The sequence below is a fragment of the Callithrix jacchus genome, chromosome 9, assembly GCF_049354715.1.
Source record: "Callithrix jacchus isolate 240 chromosome 9, calJac240_pri, whole genome shotgun sequence".
Classification (NCBI taxonomy): domain Eukaryota; kingdom Metazoa; phylum Chordata; class Mammalia; order Primates; family Cebidae; genus Callithrix; species Callithrix jacchus.
Window position 1 is genome coordinate 82,524,386 of NC_133510.1, and position 18,065 is coordinate 82,542,450.

Genomic DNA, 18,065 nt, shown 5'->3' on the forward strand with positions numbered 1-18,065 from the left:
AGATAAAGTTACAAAAACAGATTTATGGACAAATATAAAAAACTAACTTTTGAGTGAAAAAACCAAGATGTATAACAATTCCTACCATATTGAAAAACACAAAATAATATAATTTTTTTTAAGATGGACTTGCGCTCTCTTGCCAGGCTGGAGTGCAGTGGCATGATCTTGGGTCCCTGCAACGTCTGCCTCTCAAGTTCAAGTGATTCTCCTGCCTTAGCCTTCCAAGTAACGGTACTACAGGTGCATACCACCACAGCCATCTAATTTTTATATTTTTAGTAGAGACAGGTTTCACCAGGTTGGCCAGGATGGTCTCAATCTCTTGACCTCGTGATCCACCCACCTCAGCCTCCCAAAGTGCTGGGATTATAGGCGTAAGCCACAGCGCCTGGCCTGTAATTGTTAAATATTACTTATGAATGCATAGATGTAAGAGTATACAAATGAGCTAGACGATTACACAAAAAAACTCATGATAGTGACTGCCTTTGGGAAGGAAGGAAAGGGAAGCAGACTAGGGTTGGTGGCTAAAAAAGACAATACTGTTTTAAGTTTATTTAAAAATTGAAGTAAATATGATTAAATGTCACAGCTGTTAAAGTCTTAAGTCTAGGTTGTTGGAACATGAATGTTTATTATATTATACTTTCTATATCTTTAAAATTTCTCAAAACAAGGCAAATTCCCCCACACCCTCACAGGAAAGAGTTTTTACTCCATTCCTACTTTATTATTCTTAGGAAAAATTTGGGATGCTGCTGTGACCAGATTCCTGGACATCTGGACCTCAGAAGTGAGAGGAACAGTTTTGAATTGCTGAGAACCCCTTCACAACCTATATGTACTTCAGGGAGTCTTAGAAGTCTCTGCGACTTCTTTAAATATAGGTTGGGCAAAACACAGAGGTGAACAGCCTCCAGATAATTAGAGAATAACAAATTTACAACTATACATAAGTTGCTAGCATTCATTGAAAGATAATTAGTTTGGAAGTATCTAAACAAGTAGCAAATCAGTCTGAAAAATTTAAAAATTAAGTCTGATCTTGTCTTATTTTACACTGAAACAAAATTCAATGAAAATTGCATTTATACTTCAATTTTACCTGTTTCAGCTTCTGATTCTGAGTCATCTTCCTCATCTTCTTCACTAGAGCAGCTAGATTCATCTTTCTTTCCTTCTTCTTCTTCATCGACCTTTTCTTGTTCCAGAGATTCAATACGGGATGCATTTTTCTCTGGTTCAATAATCAATGTCTCTTTGCTGTTAAAGGAAAACAGTGTTCGAATGAATATAAAACAGAAAAGATTAAAATATATCCATTCTTCCCAGATCCACAGTAATCATGACTGTGGCTATTAGGCCAATTCATTCATAACAGTAACAAACGTATTTGACTATTTTACTCACTTTTTAAAGGTCTTCTGTGACTGATTATTGTCCATATTTGCTGTAGATTCAATTAGTGGAGATTTCTTATCCCGTTTTTCACTATGGAGCTTTGTACAAAGTTATGCAAAGGAAAACAAGAAAACTATAAAAATAATATTACTAAGATTTAAAAATAATAACAGTAGTTTTTCAGATATTAAATAAGACAAAACAAAAAAATATATATTTTTTGTTTTATCAGAAAAGGAAAGGGCTTGGATAAAGAATGAAATGAACCAGATAATTAAAAGGCTCCATGCAGGGCTAAGATGGATTTTTAGAACCCTCCAACTTTACTGAAAAAGTTGAGATCCACTAACCACTTAAGATGGCTGAGAATATTTTACTTAAAAAACTGCTTCCTAGTGACATAACTCCTTGCTTATCTAGGACCTGCTATTGGATATATGAGATTTTATAGACTCCATCTTTTAAGTAAAACTCTCTAATGGAATTATAAAAACATATTATTCTTGTGGACATATACATCTAAGTATTCATTCATATACACATAAGTATTATCATTTAGTGAAACTTAAGGATAACTTAAAACCAAAAAGTACAAAACATCACAAGAGTACTTCTGGTAACTGTCTCAAACTCAAAGTTATTAAGATAATTAAGTAATATGAGCAATTTTTAGAGAGTCAGCAAACATACCAGATTTTGTTTCTTTTGCAACTCTTCTAAATATCCTAAAATGTCTTCATCTGCTACATCAAAGGCTGTTTGGCCCTAGGTAAGAAACAGGAGGGAGGGGGTTGGTGATGGTCAAAAGTCAATAAATCATAAAATGCCTTCAGTAATTCTGTACAATTTTATATAAAGAAATTGATAATATTTTTTATGGCAGTTATAAATGATAATAACTACTGTAAACACATGCAACTCTAAGGAAATGTACACAAAATGTACGTGAGACAGAAGCTAAGAATATCTTCCCTTTTTTGGTAGCAGCTTTATTGAGATATAATTCATATACTATACAAATGACTCATTTAAAGAGTACAATTCAATGGTTTTATGGATACTCACAGAGTTGTACAACTATTACAATAATTAATTTAAAATGTTTTTATCATCCTAAGAAGAAGGAACATATTCTTTAGTAGTTGCTGTCTGCATCCAGCCCAAGGCAACCACTAATCTACTTTCTGTCTCTATGGATCTGCCTGTGCTAGACATTTCATATAAACGGAATCATACAATATATGGTCCTTTGTGATGGGTTTCTTTCACTCTACATGTTCTCAAGGTTCATGCATGTTATAGCATGTATCATTACTTCACTTCTTTTGATGAATATTATTCCATTGCATGATATACACATTTTGCTGATCTAGTCATCAGGTGTACATTTGCATTTGCTTTTTGTCTATGACGAATAATGCTGCTATGAGTACTCATGTACAAGTTTTTGTGTGGACACCTGTTTTCATTTTCTTTGATATACAGCTAAGAGTAAAATTGCTGGGTCATTTAGAGTAATAAAACATACATATATGCTGGTTAGAATTTGGCCAGCCACAGTTCAGATGAACATATGTCAATCTATTTTAATTCACTGTGAAAGAGAAAATTTCAAAGAGCTTCTGACTAAACATATTAAGAATTCTTCCTGCTGTCTGTATTAATCCTTATCATAGCCCTACTGTTACAAGTTTCCAGGATACTTGAAAGTCATTATTTAGAATATAGTCTTCTTTATATGTTATCCAGTATATGATCCTTTCACAGAAAAAAATGTTTTTAGTGACAAAATATATAATTCTGAAAGAAAGTTCAAATTTCTTAACAGTATTCCTATATCCATAACAACATCAGAATGGATAAATAATAACGGCTTCTACGATCACATTAATTTTTCCATTTAAAAACAACAACCCTCGATTCTATACCAACATCAGGATGTTAACATGTATTCAGAAAGGAGCTAATTTCCAAACACTATAAAACAAACTATAAGCTAGCCAATATCTGGCTAGCCACTGTCTGTTTTACCACTGTCTGTTAATAAAATTAAAAAGTTACTGTTTACAAAGGCTATCTTTTTTTTTTTTTGAGACAGGATCTCACTCTGTCACCAAGGTTGGAGTACACTGGCACAATTGTGGCTCACCGCAGCCTCAACCTCCTGGGGCTCAGGTAATCCTCCCACTTCAGCCTCCTGAGGAGCTGGGACACAGGTACACAACTCCATGCCAGATTAGTTTTTGTAGAGATCAAGTTTCACCATGTTGCCTAGGCTGGTTCTCAACTCCAGGGCTTAGGCGATCCACCCACTTTCATCTCCCAAAGTGCTGACATTATAGGTATGAGCCACTGTGCCCAGCCCTATGCAGTATATCTTAAAAGTATATAAAATACTGCTTTTTCAAAACAGGTGAGTGTGTATTTAAGATCTGCAAGATTCAAAAATACTTATCATACTTGCCTTTTCTTGCTAGAAAGTCTTTCCAGTAGGAATTTAAGAGACAATCTATCCTTTCCCACTCAGTCCAAGATAAAAAGTTTTAGTTTTAACAAACTTTCCTCCCATTTCAATCTTGGGAAATAGAAGCCAAGATTTAAATTCCTGAAGAATAAATAGTTCTGAAATCAAATAACTGGCTCAAAACTTAAGGTGCCCTTTAAATTAGAAATGCATGCTAATTTTAGTTTTGCTATATCATATGCTTTATATAACGATTTTTAAACTGTTAACAATGTTATACTTTTAATGTAAATAGTTAGATTATGTTATGTGGAAATAATTCACTGACTTCTTTTTAAATATCAGTTTAAACATTATCAACCCTTCCATGAATGAACTACCCCAACCTTGAAAATGTTTGAGGTGTAAATTTTTGTAGCAGTTAAATGCAATGGGGTCACTTTAATAACCAAAGAATTCTCCTCTTTAAGAATAAGAAATTGGATCACCCTACTAACTTTTCTTTTCACTTTCTCCCTTGATAAATGAGTCTACTTTGCAAACAGCAGCTGATGCAGAATAGAAACTAGAGTAAAATATGGGCTATAAAATAAGAATTTCTAATTTCAAAAAAAAAGCACACTCATCAACTTAACTCAATAACTTAAACAATCTGTAGCACAGTTATAAAGCTAACAGTTGTGAAGTTACAAACATCGTTTGGTTCTTAACTACCACACGGCTACTGTGCTTCACTGATAGAGTATAAACACAGTATGGTATATAAGCAGTGTCACTCAAAGCAACCAGGCAACAAAGGAGGACACAATGCTGAGGTACAAGAACCTAAGAACTCTATCAAGAGACCTATCTTAAAAGAAAAATAAATACTTAAAAAAAAGTCAGTCCAATTCATCTGTTAAGAGGCAAAGACACACTAGAGACATTATAAATCTAACTTCATAGCCTCTTCATTTTTCTTTACTCACTTATTCTAACCAAATAGCTTTTTTAGGTATGACCTCTTCATCATCACAACAACCAGTGACTTAGCTGGGACAAGTATTAGAACAATTCTCACTGTACAGATGAAGAAACTCAGTTTGAATGCATGGTATTTGCCCAGGGTCACACAGGTCATTAACAGAAAGTGCAAACAGAATCCAGGTTTCTACTACTCTAGTGTGTCATTTTGTTTTCATCAAAAATAAAAGTAAGTTCAGATAGAATTAGGGTAAAAAATATCCTTGTGTTCATTAATAGCAGAAATAGCTTTGTTACTAATTTAAATCTTTATAGTGAATTATATTAAGCTAAAAATTTGTCTGCTAACCATTGTATTAATTCAGTAAGAGAAATTCCAACCAGAAACACATTCTAGTCAATATTTGAAGAAAGAACATTTAGGTACAGTCTAGCAAAGCAATTCTTTTAATAAAGAAAGCAAATAAAACCCTTTATATTTAAAGTCTGCATCACACAACTGATAATGAATTTAAATGACAGTAAATATGTATTAGTTTGCAAATGATCTGAAGAAATGAGACTGAAATCCCCAAATTTTTTAGACGATTTCTCCCACTTCGTGTAGAAAGAGCTTCCGATTTTCTACATGATTGTTGCACTTATACTATATTGTACATTATTTTCCCAAATCATGTCTTCCATTATTAAATAATTTATCTAAACTCTGATAGTATCTTAAGTGTACATATTTAACATCATTTAAAAAAAACTGAGTAAAAATGTTCAATCTGTTAAGTATTAAAAAGTCATCAAATGACAGTATAAATTCACATAGGCAGGCTTACATAATTAAGACAAAGTAATTTATTTTGATTGAACATGATATATGACATGTTCTTTTAAAATGTAGACAAAGTTTAATTCATACATGCAAAGTTATGAAATTAAAATTTTAGGCTCGGGCATGGTGGTTCGTTCACGCCTGTAATCCCAGCACTTTGGGAGGCCGAGGTGGGTGGATCACGAGGTCAAGAGATCCAGACCATCCTGGTCAACATGGTGAAACCCCGTCTCTGCTAAATACAAAAAATTAGCTGGGCACGGTGGCGCGTGTCTGTAATCCCAGCTACTCAGGAGGCGGAGGCAGGAGAATTGCCTGAACCCAGGAGGCGGAGGTTAAGGTGAGCCGAGATCGCGCCATTGCACTCGAGCCTGGGTAACTAGAGCGAAACTCCGCCTCAAAAAAAAAAAATTTTTTTTTAAAAATCAAGGTCTTAGAACTTCTCAAAAGAAAAAAAATGCTTATATTTGGATATATTTATGGCACAAAGGCCTTTAAAATGCTATAGATATTACGTAGGTCCTCACTATAAAAAAACGGTAACATCTTGATTTTTAAAAGAAAAAAATTTTTTGATATATAAAATAAAATTTACATTTTTATAACTTAATAGTATCTTGAAAAAGAAAAGATGAGGAAACTATGCTGTATTATAGTAATTTTTAAAAAATAGGTATAAGGCAAAATAATTTTATATCCACTCCTTCTCTGAGAGCAAAATTATGATAAACTGTATGGCATAGATATTAGATAATTGTAGGCCAGATGCAAATAAAATAATCTTTCTCACACATACTATATATTGTGTATGTTTCACTAGAATACTGATTCAGTAGGGGAAACACACTATTTTTAAACTTGAAGTGAAATAATCCTTTTTGGAAACCATGTCAATTAATAAGCTTCTCTCATCTAGTTCTTATCTGGAGGCTACTCCTACTAAATGAATCAATTATCAGCACTGCCCATATGAATGAAAATGTGGTAAAGGGTCACTGTTTGGGAGAGAAACAGGAATGCAGACCAGAGTTCAGAAGCTAATAGGTATCTACTAATTTTTTTCAAAAAACATTTCTGAAGGGTAATTTCTACATGAAAAGAGAGACAACATGACATGCAAAGCTAAAATTAGCTGAACTTTTACTTAAACAGCATCAATATTTATTTGTCTTCTAATACTGATAACAAAACAACTATTACAATGAAAAACAACAGAGAAAGCAAATTACTGAAAGTTATAATGAAAAATTCAATCCAAAGATTTTTGTATTTATATATAAGCACAAACCAATCATTCCCCCCAATTTTTTGACTTTCCTTAATACTTTTACCAATTCCTATGATTTTCATGCCTTCATATTTCTTATATAAAATATATTTTTAAATCAGTTAATGAAAATATATTATTTAGAACTCTATTCCAAAAACAGCAAAAGAATTAGATGGCCCTATTTTGAATAAAGACGAGATCATTTTATGAATGTCTGCCACATAATCTATGATATTATCCTACGAAATGCAATACACAAGGAACATTCTATGGAAGAGTAATTAAACTCACTAGAGGAGACATGCTTTGAATTTTCCATGATACTTATTATCTACCAACATAGAGTGGGAAGAGACTAGCAGGAATACTGGTGACTAGTTACCGACCGATCTCATCTAAAAAGGAGTAGAGGAGAAAAGTGTAGTCTAACAAGAAACCTGATAATCAGAATCTTTTCAAGATTTTGTGAAAAACACTTGTATGACATTTTCTCCCTTCCTCTTTCTATCTCATTGTGGTATTAAGTATATCATTTATCTCACTGAACTGTTTTCTCATCTGCTAAATTAGAAGATGATGTTGCATCTCAATGATCCCCTCTGGCATAAAACTTCATAGTTTTTACTGTCCTCACCTGCTGTAAGACCTCATTACTCATGTCACTTAGAGAACTACTCTAAGCAAGCTAAAACACCATTAGCTAAAGAATGAGAAACATTCTTCTACATGTGTTCCAACTCAGAGGGGTGGCAGAAAACACTCACATAGGAATGTAATATTTTCTCAGTTTCTGAATTCCTAAGAACGTAGTACCAACTCAAGTGTCCAAATCTACTCTACATGTATGGCAGTCTGATTACTGAAAGAGTAATACTTCTTTCTTTGCAGTACGAGGCCAGAACTACCTCATATGGTAGCTGAAAAGACTTAAACCATTAATTAGTTAAGTCAGCTAACTGAAAAAATGTTTTATACAGTTGACAAAAATTCAATTATGTAGTGTAATCCTTATAACTTTTTGAGACTGCATTTCTAAATATAGTTTCTAAAACTATATTTCTAAAAGTTAAAATATTAAAATATTTAAAAAGGCCTACCACTTTGTTGACCATCTCCATATCACAGAGATTGTCCACTAAAATTCGACATGCTTCTTCTTTACCCCAATGAGCTGCAGCATGAAGAGGTGTCCAGCCATCATAGTCTTTAATATTAACATCATATCCTGCCTGTATTAAAAGTCTAAAGAAATTATAGTGAATTAGACAATCATTAAAATCTAGAAATAAAGAAACATGATCAAAAGCTTTCTACCCATGCAATTTAACTAGAATTTTATATTAATTTATTTTCAGAATTCACATCCTTCCCACTCAATGAATTAATTATGGCAATACGAAATAATTCTCAGAAAAAACTCAGAAAGAGGAGCTTGAGTCACTGCCATAATAATGCAGTTTTAATTAATTTCCAATGTCTCTAAGTCTTACGGTTTGGTATGACACAGATTAATTCTTGTGAATATGACTTCTAAGTGAAATTTTCACAGAAAAGCCCATTAATTTTTCAATGTAAAACCAAAAACTGATGAATCAATTTGTATGCAAAACTGATTTATTGCAGGAACTATCATCTTCAGGTTTTCATATATCATCTCAGGCTAAATGTTTTTTAAAAATATACTGGAATCAAAGAAGCTTGTTTGGTAATCTTTCTGTTGCCTGCAATTCAGGAGCTGAAAATTTTCAAAAGAAAATGACAATCTGACTGTTAGGAACAAAACAAAGCAAAAAAGCATATTCCAAGGAGTCAGATCTATTTTTCTGAGCAGTAGAAAGCAGATACTCCAATCATCAACAAGCTAGAAAACAGAAACACATTTTAATAAAATGCAAAGAATTACATAAATTATGTTAGTATGCCCTTCTAACTACATAGTGACAACATCCTTTATTTTACTTAGACATTAAGCTCACAGAGAGCAAGGATGGGTCTATAAACTGCACATAGCATAGCCCCACACAAACAGGCGAACGAACACTAAATACAACTCATGAAATCTAGTTAACCTTTACCTTACTTTCCAAGATGTTGAGCTTGAGGACCTTCTTTTTACCTACAGGAGGTGGCAGTGACAGCTAATGTATAATCCCCCTTCATTTATTTAAGAACAAATCTCGTATTTCGTAACAATATCATACAGCTGTTTCTAATCCTGTTTCCATAACAGAACTATCTGAAGAGCTTGCTTTTTAAAAACAGATTTCCCAGCTCACCCCAGTACTACTCAATAATCAGCACATGGGGAGATGGACCCTACTAATCTATTATTCTTAAGCCCTCCATCTGATTCTCCTATCACTGCCTGTCATCTGCCTGCAGATCAACATTTAAGAGCCATGATCTAAAGAAAAGCTAAAAGATATAAGTCCAAAGAAGTATCTCCACTGACATATATTATCATAAACCTTATTAGAAGAGGCTGAAACAATACAGGAACATAAGAGAAAAATGCTGTTCCTCATTAAGAAATATGAACTACAATAATGTCAAATATGCTGAGAAAATTTTAAAGTACTTGTAAATCTGTGTGGAGAGGAAAGAGAGATAAATAAATTTTTTCAACATAAAAAAAGACAGTGTCCATATTCAGGAGCTTTTAATGGAAGTGAAACAACAACAAACTCTCATGGATAGGTTCTGTGAATAGACATGCAATTGGAGTACAAAACTGAAATGCATCACAATCAAATTGAAAGGAGCTGTGTATGTTTGTGAGGGAGAGAAAGTGTGAAGAAGGTTATATTTGAAACAGATCTTTTCTATTTAATTTATTTCATATACATTTTAATTAACTTTCATAAGTAATAAGTTAACAAAGTTAAAGAAAAAAATAATAAAAGGATACGTAGGGAAGTCACTCTCTCACTGCTGACCTTTAGCCAACTAGTTTGCCTTTCTCCAAAATAACCAAACTATTAATTTTTAAGGGATCCTTACAGAACAATTTCATGCATAGATAAGCAAATATGATTTTAATTTTTATTTCAATAAATATACACTTGGATTCTTGATTTTGACATTTCATAATATATCCTAGTGCTCGCTCTCTCTCTGTAACAATAAGATTTCTCATTCTTTTTTTAATTATTGCAGAATATTCCAGTGAAAGCATATACCATAATTTATTAAACCATTCTCTTATTCCTATTATAAACAATGCTGCTGGCACATATCTTCCTATGTGAGTGAAAGCATCTGTAAAAAACAATTTCTAGAGGGAGAATTAGGGAACTAAAGAATAACTGTTATTTTGATTGAATATGCTCAAATATCATTTCTACTAGTAAAAATGCCTTTTCCCTACAACCTGCCAACAGGGTGCCAAATGTTTTGATCTTTGCCACTTGACAGATATAAAAGGGCAACTCATTGTAGCTTTATTTGCACTTAATTATGAATAAAGTTAAGCAATTATTTTTCATATGCTTAAGGGCCTTTAACTGATTCAAAGGATTGACCAGAATTTGCCTCCAAGTTGAAGAAACGGTGAATAAAGGCATCTAGACAGAAACAAGAGAAGGCATTAAGATATCATGACAGAACTTCAATACATATAGGTAACTGGCACAATTCATACTTTAGGGGCAACAGTGGCAGCTTAGCTTAAAAGGAAGACAGCTGAAGAGTTTAAAATTTATTCTGATCCCACTAAGAACTAATAAAGGACTTTGGGAGCTTGGATAACTCAAATATAAAGATCATTTGGAAGCAGTCCAGAAACCTATTTTGCAATATAATCCAGTACTCATATATATGTTTATAGAAACAAGTGTTTTAAGAAACATTCTTAGTTTTACTATAAGTAATACTCTTTAATATTTTCTATTTTTTTCTTTTTTTTGAGATGAAGTCTTACTCTGTTGCCCATGCTGGAGTGCAGTGGCATGATCTTGGCTCACTGCAAGCTTTGCCACCCAGGTTCAAGCGATTCTCCTGCCTCAGCCTCCCAAGTAACTTGGATTACAGGCGCCTGCCACCGCACCTGGCTAATTTTTTGTATTTCTAGTGGAAACGGGGTTTCACCATCTTGTTCAGGCTGGTCTTGAACTCCTGACCTCGTGATCCACCCGCCTCTGCCTCCCAAAGTGCTGGGATTATAGGCGTGAGCCACCGCACCCAGCCAGTATTTTCTATTCTTAAAAAAATGTTGGAAACTCGCTAAATTCATTTAATAACCTGTTTGAAAAGTTGTGGATTACAGAGAAACAAAGGAAATTAATGGGCAAGGAAATTAATTAAAAGGCAACACTACCAAACTATTCTTAGAAAAAGGCCTAAATTATTGAAGTTGGATAGAGATTGAAAAGAGGAGGCTGGGCATTGATGGCTCATGCCTGTAATCCCAACACTTTGGGAGGCTGAGGTGGGTGGATCACTTGAGCCCAGGAATTCAAGATTAGCCTGGGCAACATGGTGGAAACTTGTCTGTACAAAATATACAAAAACTAAGTTGGTATGGCGGCACACGTTTGTAGTCCCAGCTACTGGAGAGCCTAAGGTGGGAGGACTGCCTGCGGCTCTGTCACCCAAGAGGAGGAAACTTAGGAATAGGTGACCCATATATTCTTTACTGCTTTTGCTGATAAGTGGTAACAAACAGATTAATATTAGAAGCTCAAGTGAATTAGAAGCAATATATTAATAAAAGGTGAAGCAGGTTCTGCTAAGTGCTAGTTTTACTTCCTTCACATAGATATAAGAATAGTTTTATATATTGAATAATTTTCTTCATATAGTTGGCAACATTTGCACTGCATAAGTAAAAATATTATTGTGACATAAAGAAGCTTTGTTCCAAGCAAATTTGCTGAACAATATATAGCCCTATAAAGTTGCTTATGATTGAATATTTTACAGTGTGCTAATAGTACTAACTTCCAGTGTTCATGTAGTAAAAAATAAAACTGTACTTAAAATAAGTTACATGTAAATAAATATTCTGCAGGAATCAAGCTCTCAAAATTTGATATGTTCACATGACATTGTTCTTAGACTCAGAACCAGTCAGTCAATCTAGAACCTCGAAATGACTCTCTGTAGTGATTTATTAGTACGGAAGGCAACAGATAATAGTTGACACTTAAATTCAACTTACTGGAATAATAAAACTAGAGAGTTGAGAGAAATTTAGAACAAAAGCAATCATATTCAAAGTAGTTTTCCTCTTTCTTCCTGAAAACAGGCATTAAAGAACTCTTTCATGTTGCTTCAAATTAACATTTGTAGGTATTTTAAGAAAAGGAACAACGAATAAGGATGACAAACCAAAGTAGAAAAACAACTCTGTAAAAAACAATACTTACTTTAAAACTTCCGTATAGCCTTTAGCAGCTGCAACGTGAAGTGCTGTACCTCCAGATTTTGCATGTCGGACATCATTTATATGACCACTATTTAGCCACTGCCTGGCATCTCTAAGCATGATTCGTTCTTCTTCCTTTCGAGCTGCTTCTATATCAACCCCTGATAAAACAAAAATAATTGTTTTTATTTTTGCTTAATAAAAACTTCTTTCTATGTTGGGAAATAAAATTATCCAAAACATGTCAAATTTAAATAAAAATTAAAAATGAAAGTATATATATATTTTTTAAATGGGCTACTTATAACAAGTTGGTTAACTGAAAAATGTGGGAATATTACAGACATTTTATTAACTTTCTCTATGTATTACTTGGTTTTACCCCATAATACTATTTTGATCTTATTTTTCCTTTCTGATTATTCTTGTTTTCAAAAATCTGAACATTTCCTAAGGTATAAGCATCCTTTGGGCTAAATTTTTTTTTTAACAATTATAATGAATAAGTCTCAAATTTCTATCTACTGTTTTGATCTGTTCTATGAAATCTAGCCTAGCAGGTACAAATGTTTACTGAATGCTTCAACTTGTAGGTTCTGTCTTCATCTAAAATGTATCATACTTTAAAACAGATGATTTTCTACCAAACTTCTTTCATTTCCTTTTCCAACATAGTTCATTCTTTATACCATTAAAATTATTTTCATAATTTTAGTAAGTTATATAAACGTTCATTCATTTAAAAGCACTTACTCTAAGCACTATGCTAGGCTGAGGTGATAAAAGTGGGAAGAGGCCAGGCGAGGTTGCTCAAACCTATAATCCCAGCTACTTGAGAGGCTGAGGTGAAAGGATCACTTGATCCAGGAGGTCAAGAATGCAGCAAGCCATGATTATGCCACTGCACTCCAGCCTGGGTGAAAGCAACACCCTGTCTCAAAAAAAAAAAATAAAATAAAATAAAATAAAAAATAAAAAAAAGGAAGAATAAATGAATAGGACCCTCTAATTCCTTCTTTTAAAGAGCTCAACGCCTTGGAAAAAAAATTAAAGATAATCTTGAAATTCCTGAATGATCTCATGTGGTCTTACGGCTTTGACTACTTGCTATTTAATAAACAGCATACACCACAATGCATTTACAATCTGCCTTACTCCACAAGTCTATGAGCCTTCTTGTCTTTTATCCCCACTGTCTGGTAGAATACTCGATACAAAGTAAAGGGAGATGAGAGCCAGGTGTATTGGCTCACACTTGTAATCCCAGCACTTTGAGAGGCTGAGGCGGGTGAAGTATTCAAGGTCAGCAGTTCAAGACCAGCCTGGCCAACATAGTGAAACCCTGTCTCTACTAAAAATACAAACAATAAAATAAAATAAAATAAAAATTAGCTAGACATGGTGGTGGGCACCTGTAGTCCCAGCTACTGGGAGGCTGAATCAGGAGAACTACTTAAGCCCAGGAGGTGAAGGTTGCAATAAGCCAAGATCACACTACTGCCCTCCAGCCTGGATGACGAGGTAAGACTCTGTCTCCAAAAAAAAAAAAGCAAAGTACAGGGAGATCAGTAAATGAACAATGAATGAACAAACAAAAAACAAAAATATAAACACATACACATTTCCTCAGCTAAGATTCTGCCATAATCCATATCCATGTATATAACTGTTTGGTCAAGATTTTTTTCATTCATCCATTCTTTCACTGAATATGTACTGAATGCCTACTATTTTACCAAGCACATCATTAGGTGCTACAGGCATAGAAGCGAACTTATATGGCACAAGATGATTCATTTATGAAGTAAAATAAAGCCAGAAAAGGGGGACAGAAAAGGTCATAAGAAGGGGTGTTAGTTTATATAGGTTGATAAAAAATAGCTTCTTTGATGACACTACAGCAAGAAATAAAGTGAATGACAGCCATACTACTGGGAGAACATTCCAGGTAGGGGGAAGTACTAGTGGGCTCTAAAGTTGGGGCCCGCTAGGAAGGTGCTGTTTAGAATAACAGGGTCTCTATAGAGTAGTAAGGACAATGAACATGGTGACATGATCTGATTGAAGAGGATCACTTAAAATGAAAAGTTGAGTAGATATTGAGATACCAACTTGAAGGCTACTGCTATAATCTAGGCAAGCAATGATGGCAACTTGAACAAGGGTGGTAGCAAGTGAAGACAGTAAGGTGGTTGAATTCTGGGTTTTTCAAGGCATACCAACAGAATTTGCTCTTAGTTTGGATACAGAAGGAAAAGAGAGGTCAAGAATCAGTCAGAAGTTTTCAGTCTGAGCAACTGAAAAAATTATAGTTTCAATTTCAGAAATATGAAGTTTAAGATGCCTAACAAATATGTAGTCAGTGATATCAAGCAATCAGTTGGATACCTAAGCCTGTAGAAGAGAGATCTCAGGAAATAACATAATAAAATAATATGCCATAGGCATCTCAAACTCAATGCTATAATCTTAACCTAATTTTCCCCAAACTTTCTATTTGCTGCCAGTCTTGTTTTCCTACACTAAGTACCCTCACTTACCTAGCAACCTGAAAGTCATCTGAATTTCCCCCTTTGCCTTTCTCTCACCCCATCTGTAATTGTTAATTTTAGGTATCAACTTAACTGGATTGAGAGATGCCTAGATGGCTGGTGAAGCATTGTCTCTGGGTGCTTTGAGGGTGTTTCTAGAGGAGACGGACATGGGAGTCAGTGGCCTGGGAGAGGAAGACCGACCCTCAGTGTGGGCAGGCACAATCCAATTGGCTGGGAGAAATGGGCTGAAGAATGAGGATTTGCCCTCTCTGCTTGCTCTCTCCCTTCAGGAGGAGGATACCTTTTTTCCTCCTGCTTTTGGATATCAGACTACAGGTTCTTTAACTTTTGAACTCCAGGACTTGCACCAGTGGCCCCTTGTGGGGCTGTGAGGCCTGACTGCAGTGTCAGTTTCCCAGCTTCTAAGGCTTTGGACTTGGACCGAGACACGCTACTGACTTTAAGCCAGCCATATTACCAGCTTCTCTGGTTTGCAGGTGATCTATTGTGGGACTTCGTTGTGACTGTGTGTCAGTTCCTCCTAATGAATTCCCTTACATATACCCTACAGGTTCTGTCTCTTTGGGGTAGCCTAACTAATACACCAGCTTGTCAGTTACCAGATTTGGGGTTGCTCTCTTTACACCAGTCTTCTAAATGGCTCCTATCAATATCTTAGTTCATAGCTTATGTCTCACACTTTGACTAACACTATTGGCCATTAACTCATTCAGTCTTTAGTCCCTTCCAATTCATTTCCCAATCTACTGCTGAACTGGAAAATATTAAATATGATGTCATTTCTCTATATAAAATTTGTCAATGGCTGCTCCTGTAAGACAAAGTTCAAGCTCTTTAATATAGAAGACAATGTCTTTTATGACTTGGTCTCAATGCATTTTTAACTCCATCTGTAGTCTTTCTCCTCTACCACTATCTAGTATTCTAACCATCTAGACCTCCACATAGGTCCCTAAGTACATCATGGTCTGTGCTGTCATGCAGGCTACTATCCTCTACCTTAACTGTATCTTTAATTTGCCTGCTTATTAGCACACTACCATTTTTTTCAAGATAACTAAACTGCTCAATACTCAACTGAAGCTAAGCCTTTAAAAAGCAGACAATAATTCAGAAATATTTTTAAAACTCCAAGATTACACAAATATAGGAAAAGTCATCTTGAAACTAGAGATTGTAAAATCTCATTACTGCATATAAAAGAAACTTGCAGTAAGATTTTCCAAATAGACCTTATGAAAACAATAAATTGTATAAACTATATATGTAATGAATACAATCTATTATAATTTTTATAAGTCAGTAGCCACCATTTTTATAGTAAAGCAGTTCTACATACATCAAAAATTTCCTATCAAAAGATAATCAGCCCACTTTAAGATATGACTAATGTGAATAACCTTTCTATTAAGTGATTTGTCTCAGATTTGCTTTTTGAATGAGCTACTCTCTTAATGTCTTTGAAAACAGGTAACTTTTTTATTATTTGTATCACTCTTGTCATTATAATCTTAAACATTCTGATTTTTATTGTCTTTTACTATTCTGTTTCCTTTGAACTTTGAGTAAAAAAATACCTACTTCTTCTGTATTTATCTAATTTCATGCTATCTTTTTCTAATGATAAACCAATTACCTTCTTTAGCTTCCAAACAGTGCTCATATCTGATTCATATATAAAAACAATCCAAGTTTAAAGGTAATGTGAAGGGCAATTCCTTGTGTTTAAGAAAATTAAATTAGAAAAGAAAAATCTTTCTTTTGTTCTTAAATTATTAAAATACTCCCGATTAGAGCATGTTGACCCTGCTTAGTTCATCAAAAAATGAAAAAAAAGAAAAAGAAAAAGAAAAAATCCATCTAACTGTACTATATGTTAGGAGACTTGCTTTCTAATTTCAGTGTTTTGACTAACTAGCCAGTAACCCTGAGAAAGCTGTGGCTTCTTTGGATATTAGTAAGATAGGTTAAGAATACAGATATTGAACTGAGACTGGCTAGGTTTGAACCTCTGATCCACCACAGTACTAGCTGTACTACCTCAGTCAAGACAATCTGTTTTGGTTTCATTTGTAAAATGGGAGTGACGACAGTACCCATTCCATATGTTTGTTCTGAAAACTAACTTAATACATGTAAAGTGCTTAGATCAGGAATAAGCCCCTAAGGTGTTAATTATCATTATCAGTTTGAAAAGTCTATGATTCTGCTTCTCATTTCTTGATTTCTGTTTTAAAAGAAGAAAAAATCTTATAATGCATTTAACTGATTCTTAACCCACCTACTATAAATGTAAGGTTTTTAAACAATGAAAACAGTATATAATAAAACTAAATTGGTTATAGCAAAGTGATTAGACTAACATCTGTCACTATGATTTAAGAGCAGTAAATATTAGATTAAAAATATAGCCAAATCTCTTAGATAAAAATAAATAAATAAAATTAGATTGGAATTTGGTCAGCTAACAGATTCAATAATTTGTGTCCCTAGCTAAATAAAGAAAATATTACAGGGCCGGTGCGGTGGCTCAAGCCTGTAATCCCAGCACTTTGGGAGACCGAGGCGGGTGGATCACGAGGTCAAGAGATCAAGACCATCCCGGTCAACATGGTGAAACCCTGTCACTACTAAAAATACAAAAAATTAGCTGGGCATGGTGGTGCATGCCTGTAATCCCAGCTACTCAGGAGGCTGAGGCAGGAGAATTGCCTGAACCCAGGAGGCGGAGGTTGCGGTGAGCCGAGATCATGCCATTGCTCTCCAGCCTGGGTAACAAGAGTGAAACTCTGTCTCAATAAAAAAAAAAAAAAAAGAAAGAAAAGAAAACATTACAGCTACTGTTCAATTATCACTACTTTCAAAGGCAATTTATTTAAGCATAACTAGTTTCTGATCAAATGTACTAGAATAAGAAATAAAAGCCAAAGGAATGATTAAAGAACTTAAAAATATTAAATAATAATTTTCATACCTAATTTGAGAAATGTTACCACTACTAGTGATATGGTTTGGCTGTGTCCCCACTCAAATCTCATCTTGAATTGTAGTTCCCATAATCCCCATGTGTGGTGGGAAGGATACTAGGGTACTTCTTTATAGCAGCATGAGAATGGACTAACACAGTAATCTGGTACCTAGTAGTGGGGCACTGTTGAAAGATACCCAAAAATGTGGAAGAAATTTTGGAACTGGGTAACAGTTCCCCACAGTGGGAGGTA

General features: G+C 34.3%; 1 protein-coding gene across 5 annotated transcripts in view; it reads right to left on the reverse strand.

Annotated features, from left to right (window-relative positions):
- PPP1R12A (protein phosphatase 1 regulatory subunit 12A) overlaps positions 1 to 18,065 on the reverse strand; it is a 166,163-nt gene that overhangs the window by 56,228 nt on the left and 91,870 nt on the right. For all 5 annotated transcript variants that reach the window (XM_009004286.5, XM_003733810.6, XM_035257105.3 and 2 more), the window contains exons 4-8: positions 12,291 to 12,450; positions 8,022 to 8,166; positions 2,095 to 2,169; positions 1,414 to 1,502; positions 1,109 to 1,266 (exon numbers count right to left, since the gene is read on the reverse strand). In XM_009004286.5, the coding sequence (XP_009002534.1) occupies positions 1,109 to 1,266; positions 1,414 to 1,502; positions 2,095 to 2,169; positions 8,022 to 8,166; positions 12,291 to 12,450 (627 nt within the window). The remainder of the gene's footprint in view (positions 1 to 1,108; positions 1,267 to 1,413; positions 1,503 to 2,094; positions 2,170 to 8,021; positions 8,167 to 12,290; positions 12,451 to 18,065) is intronic.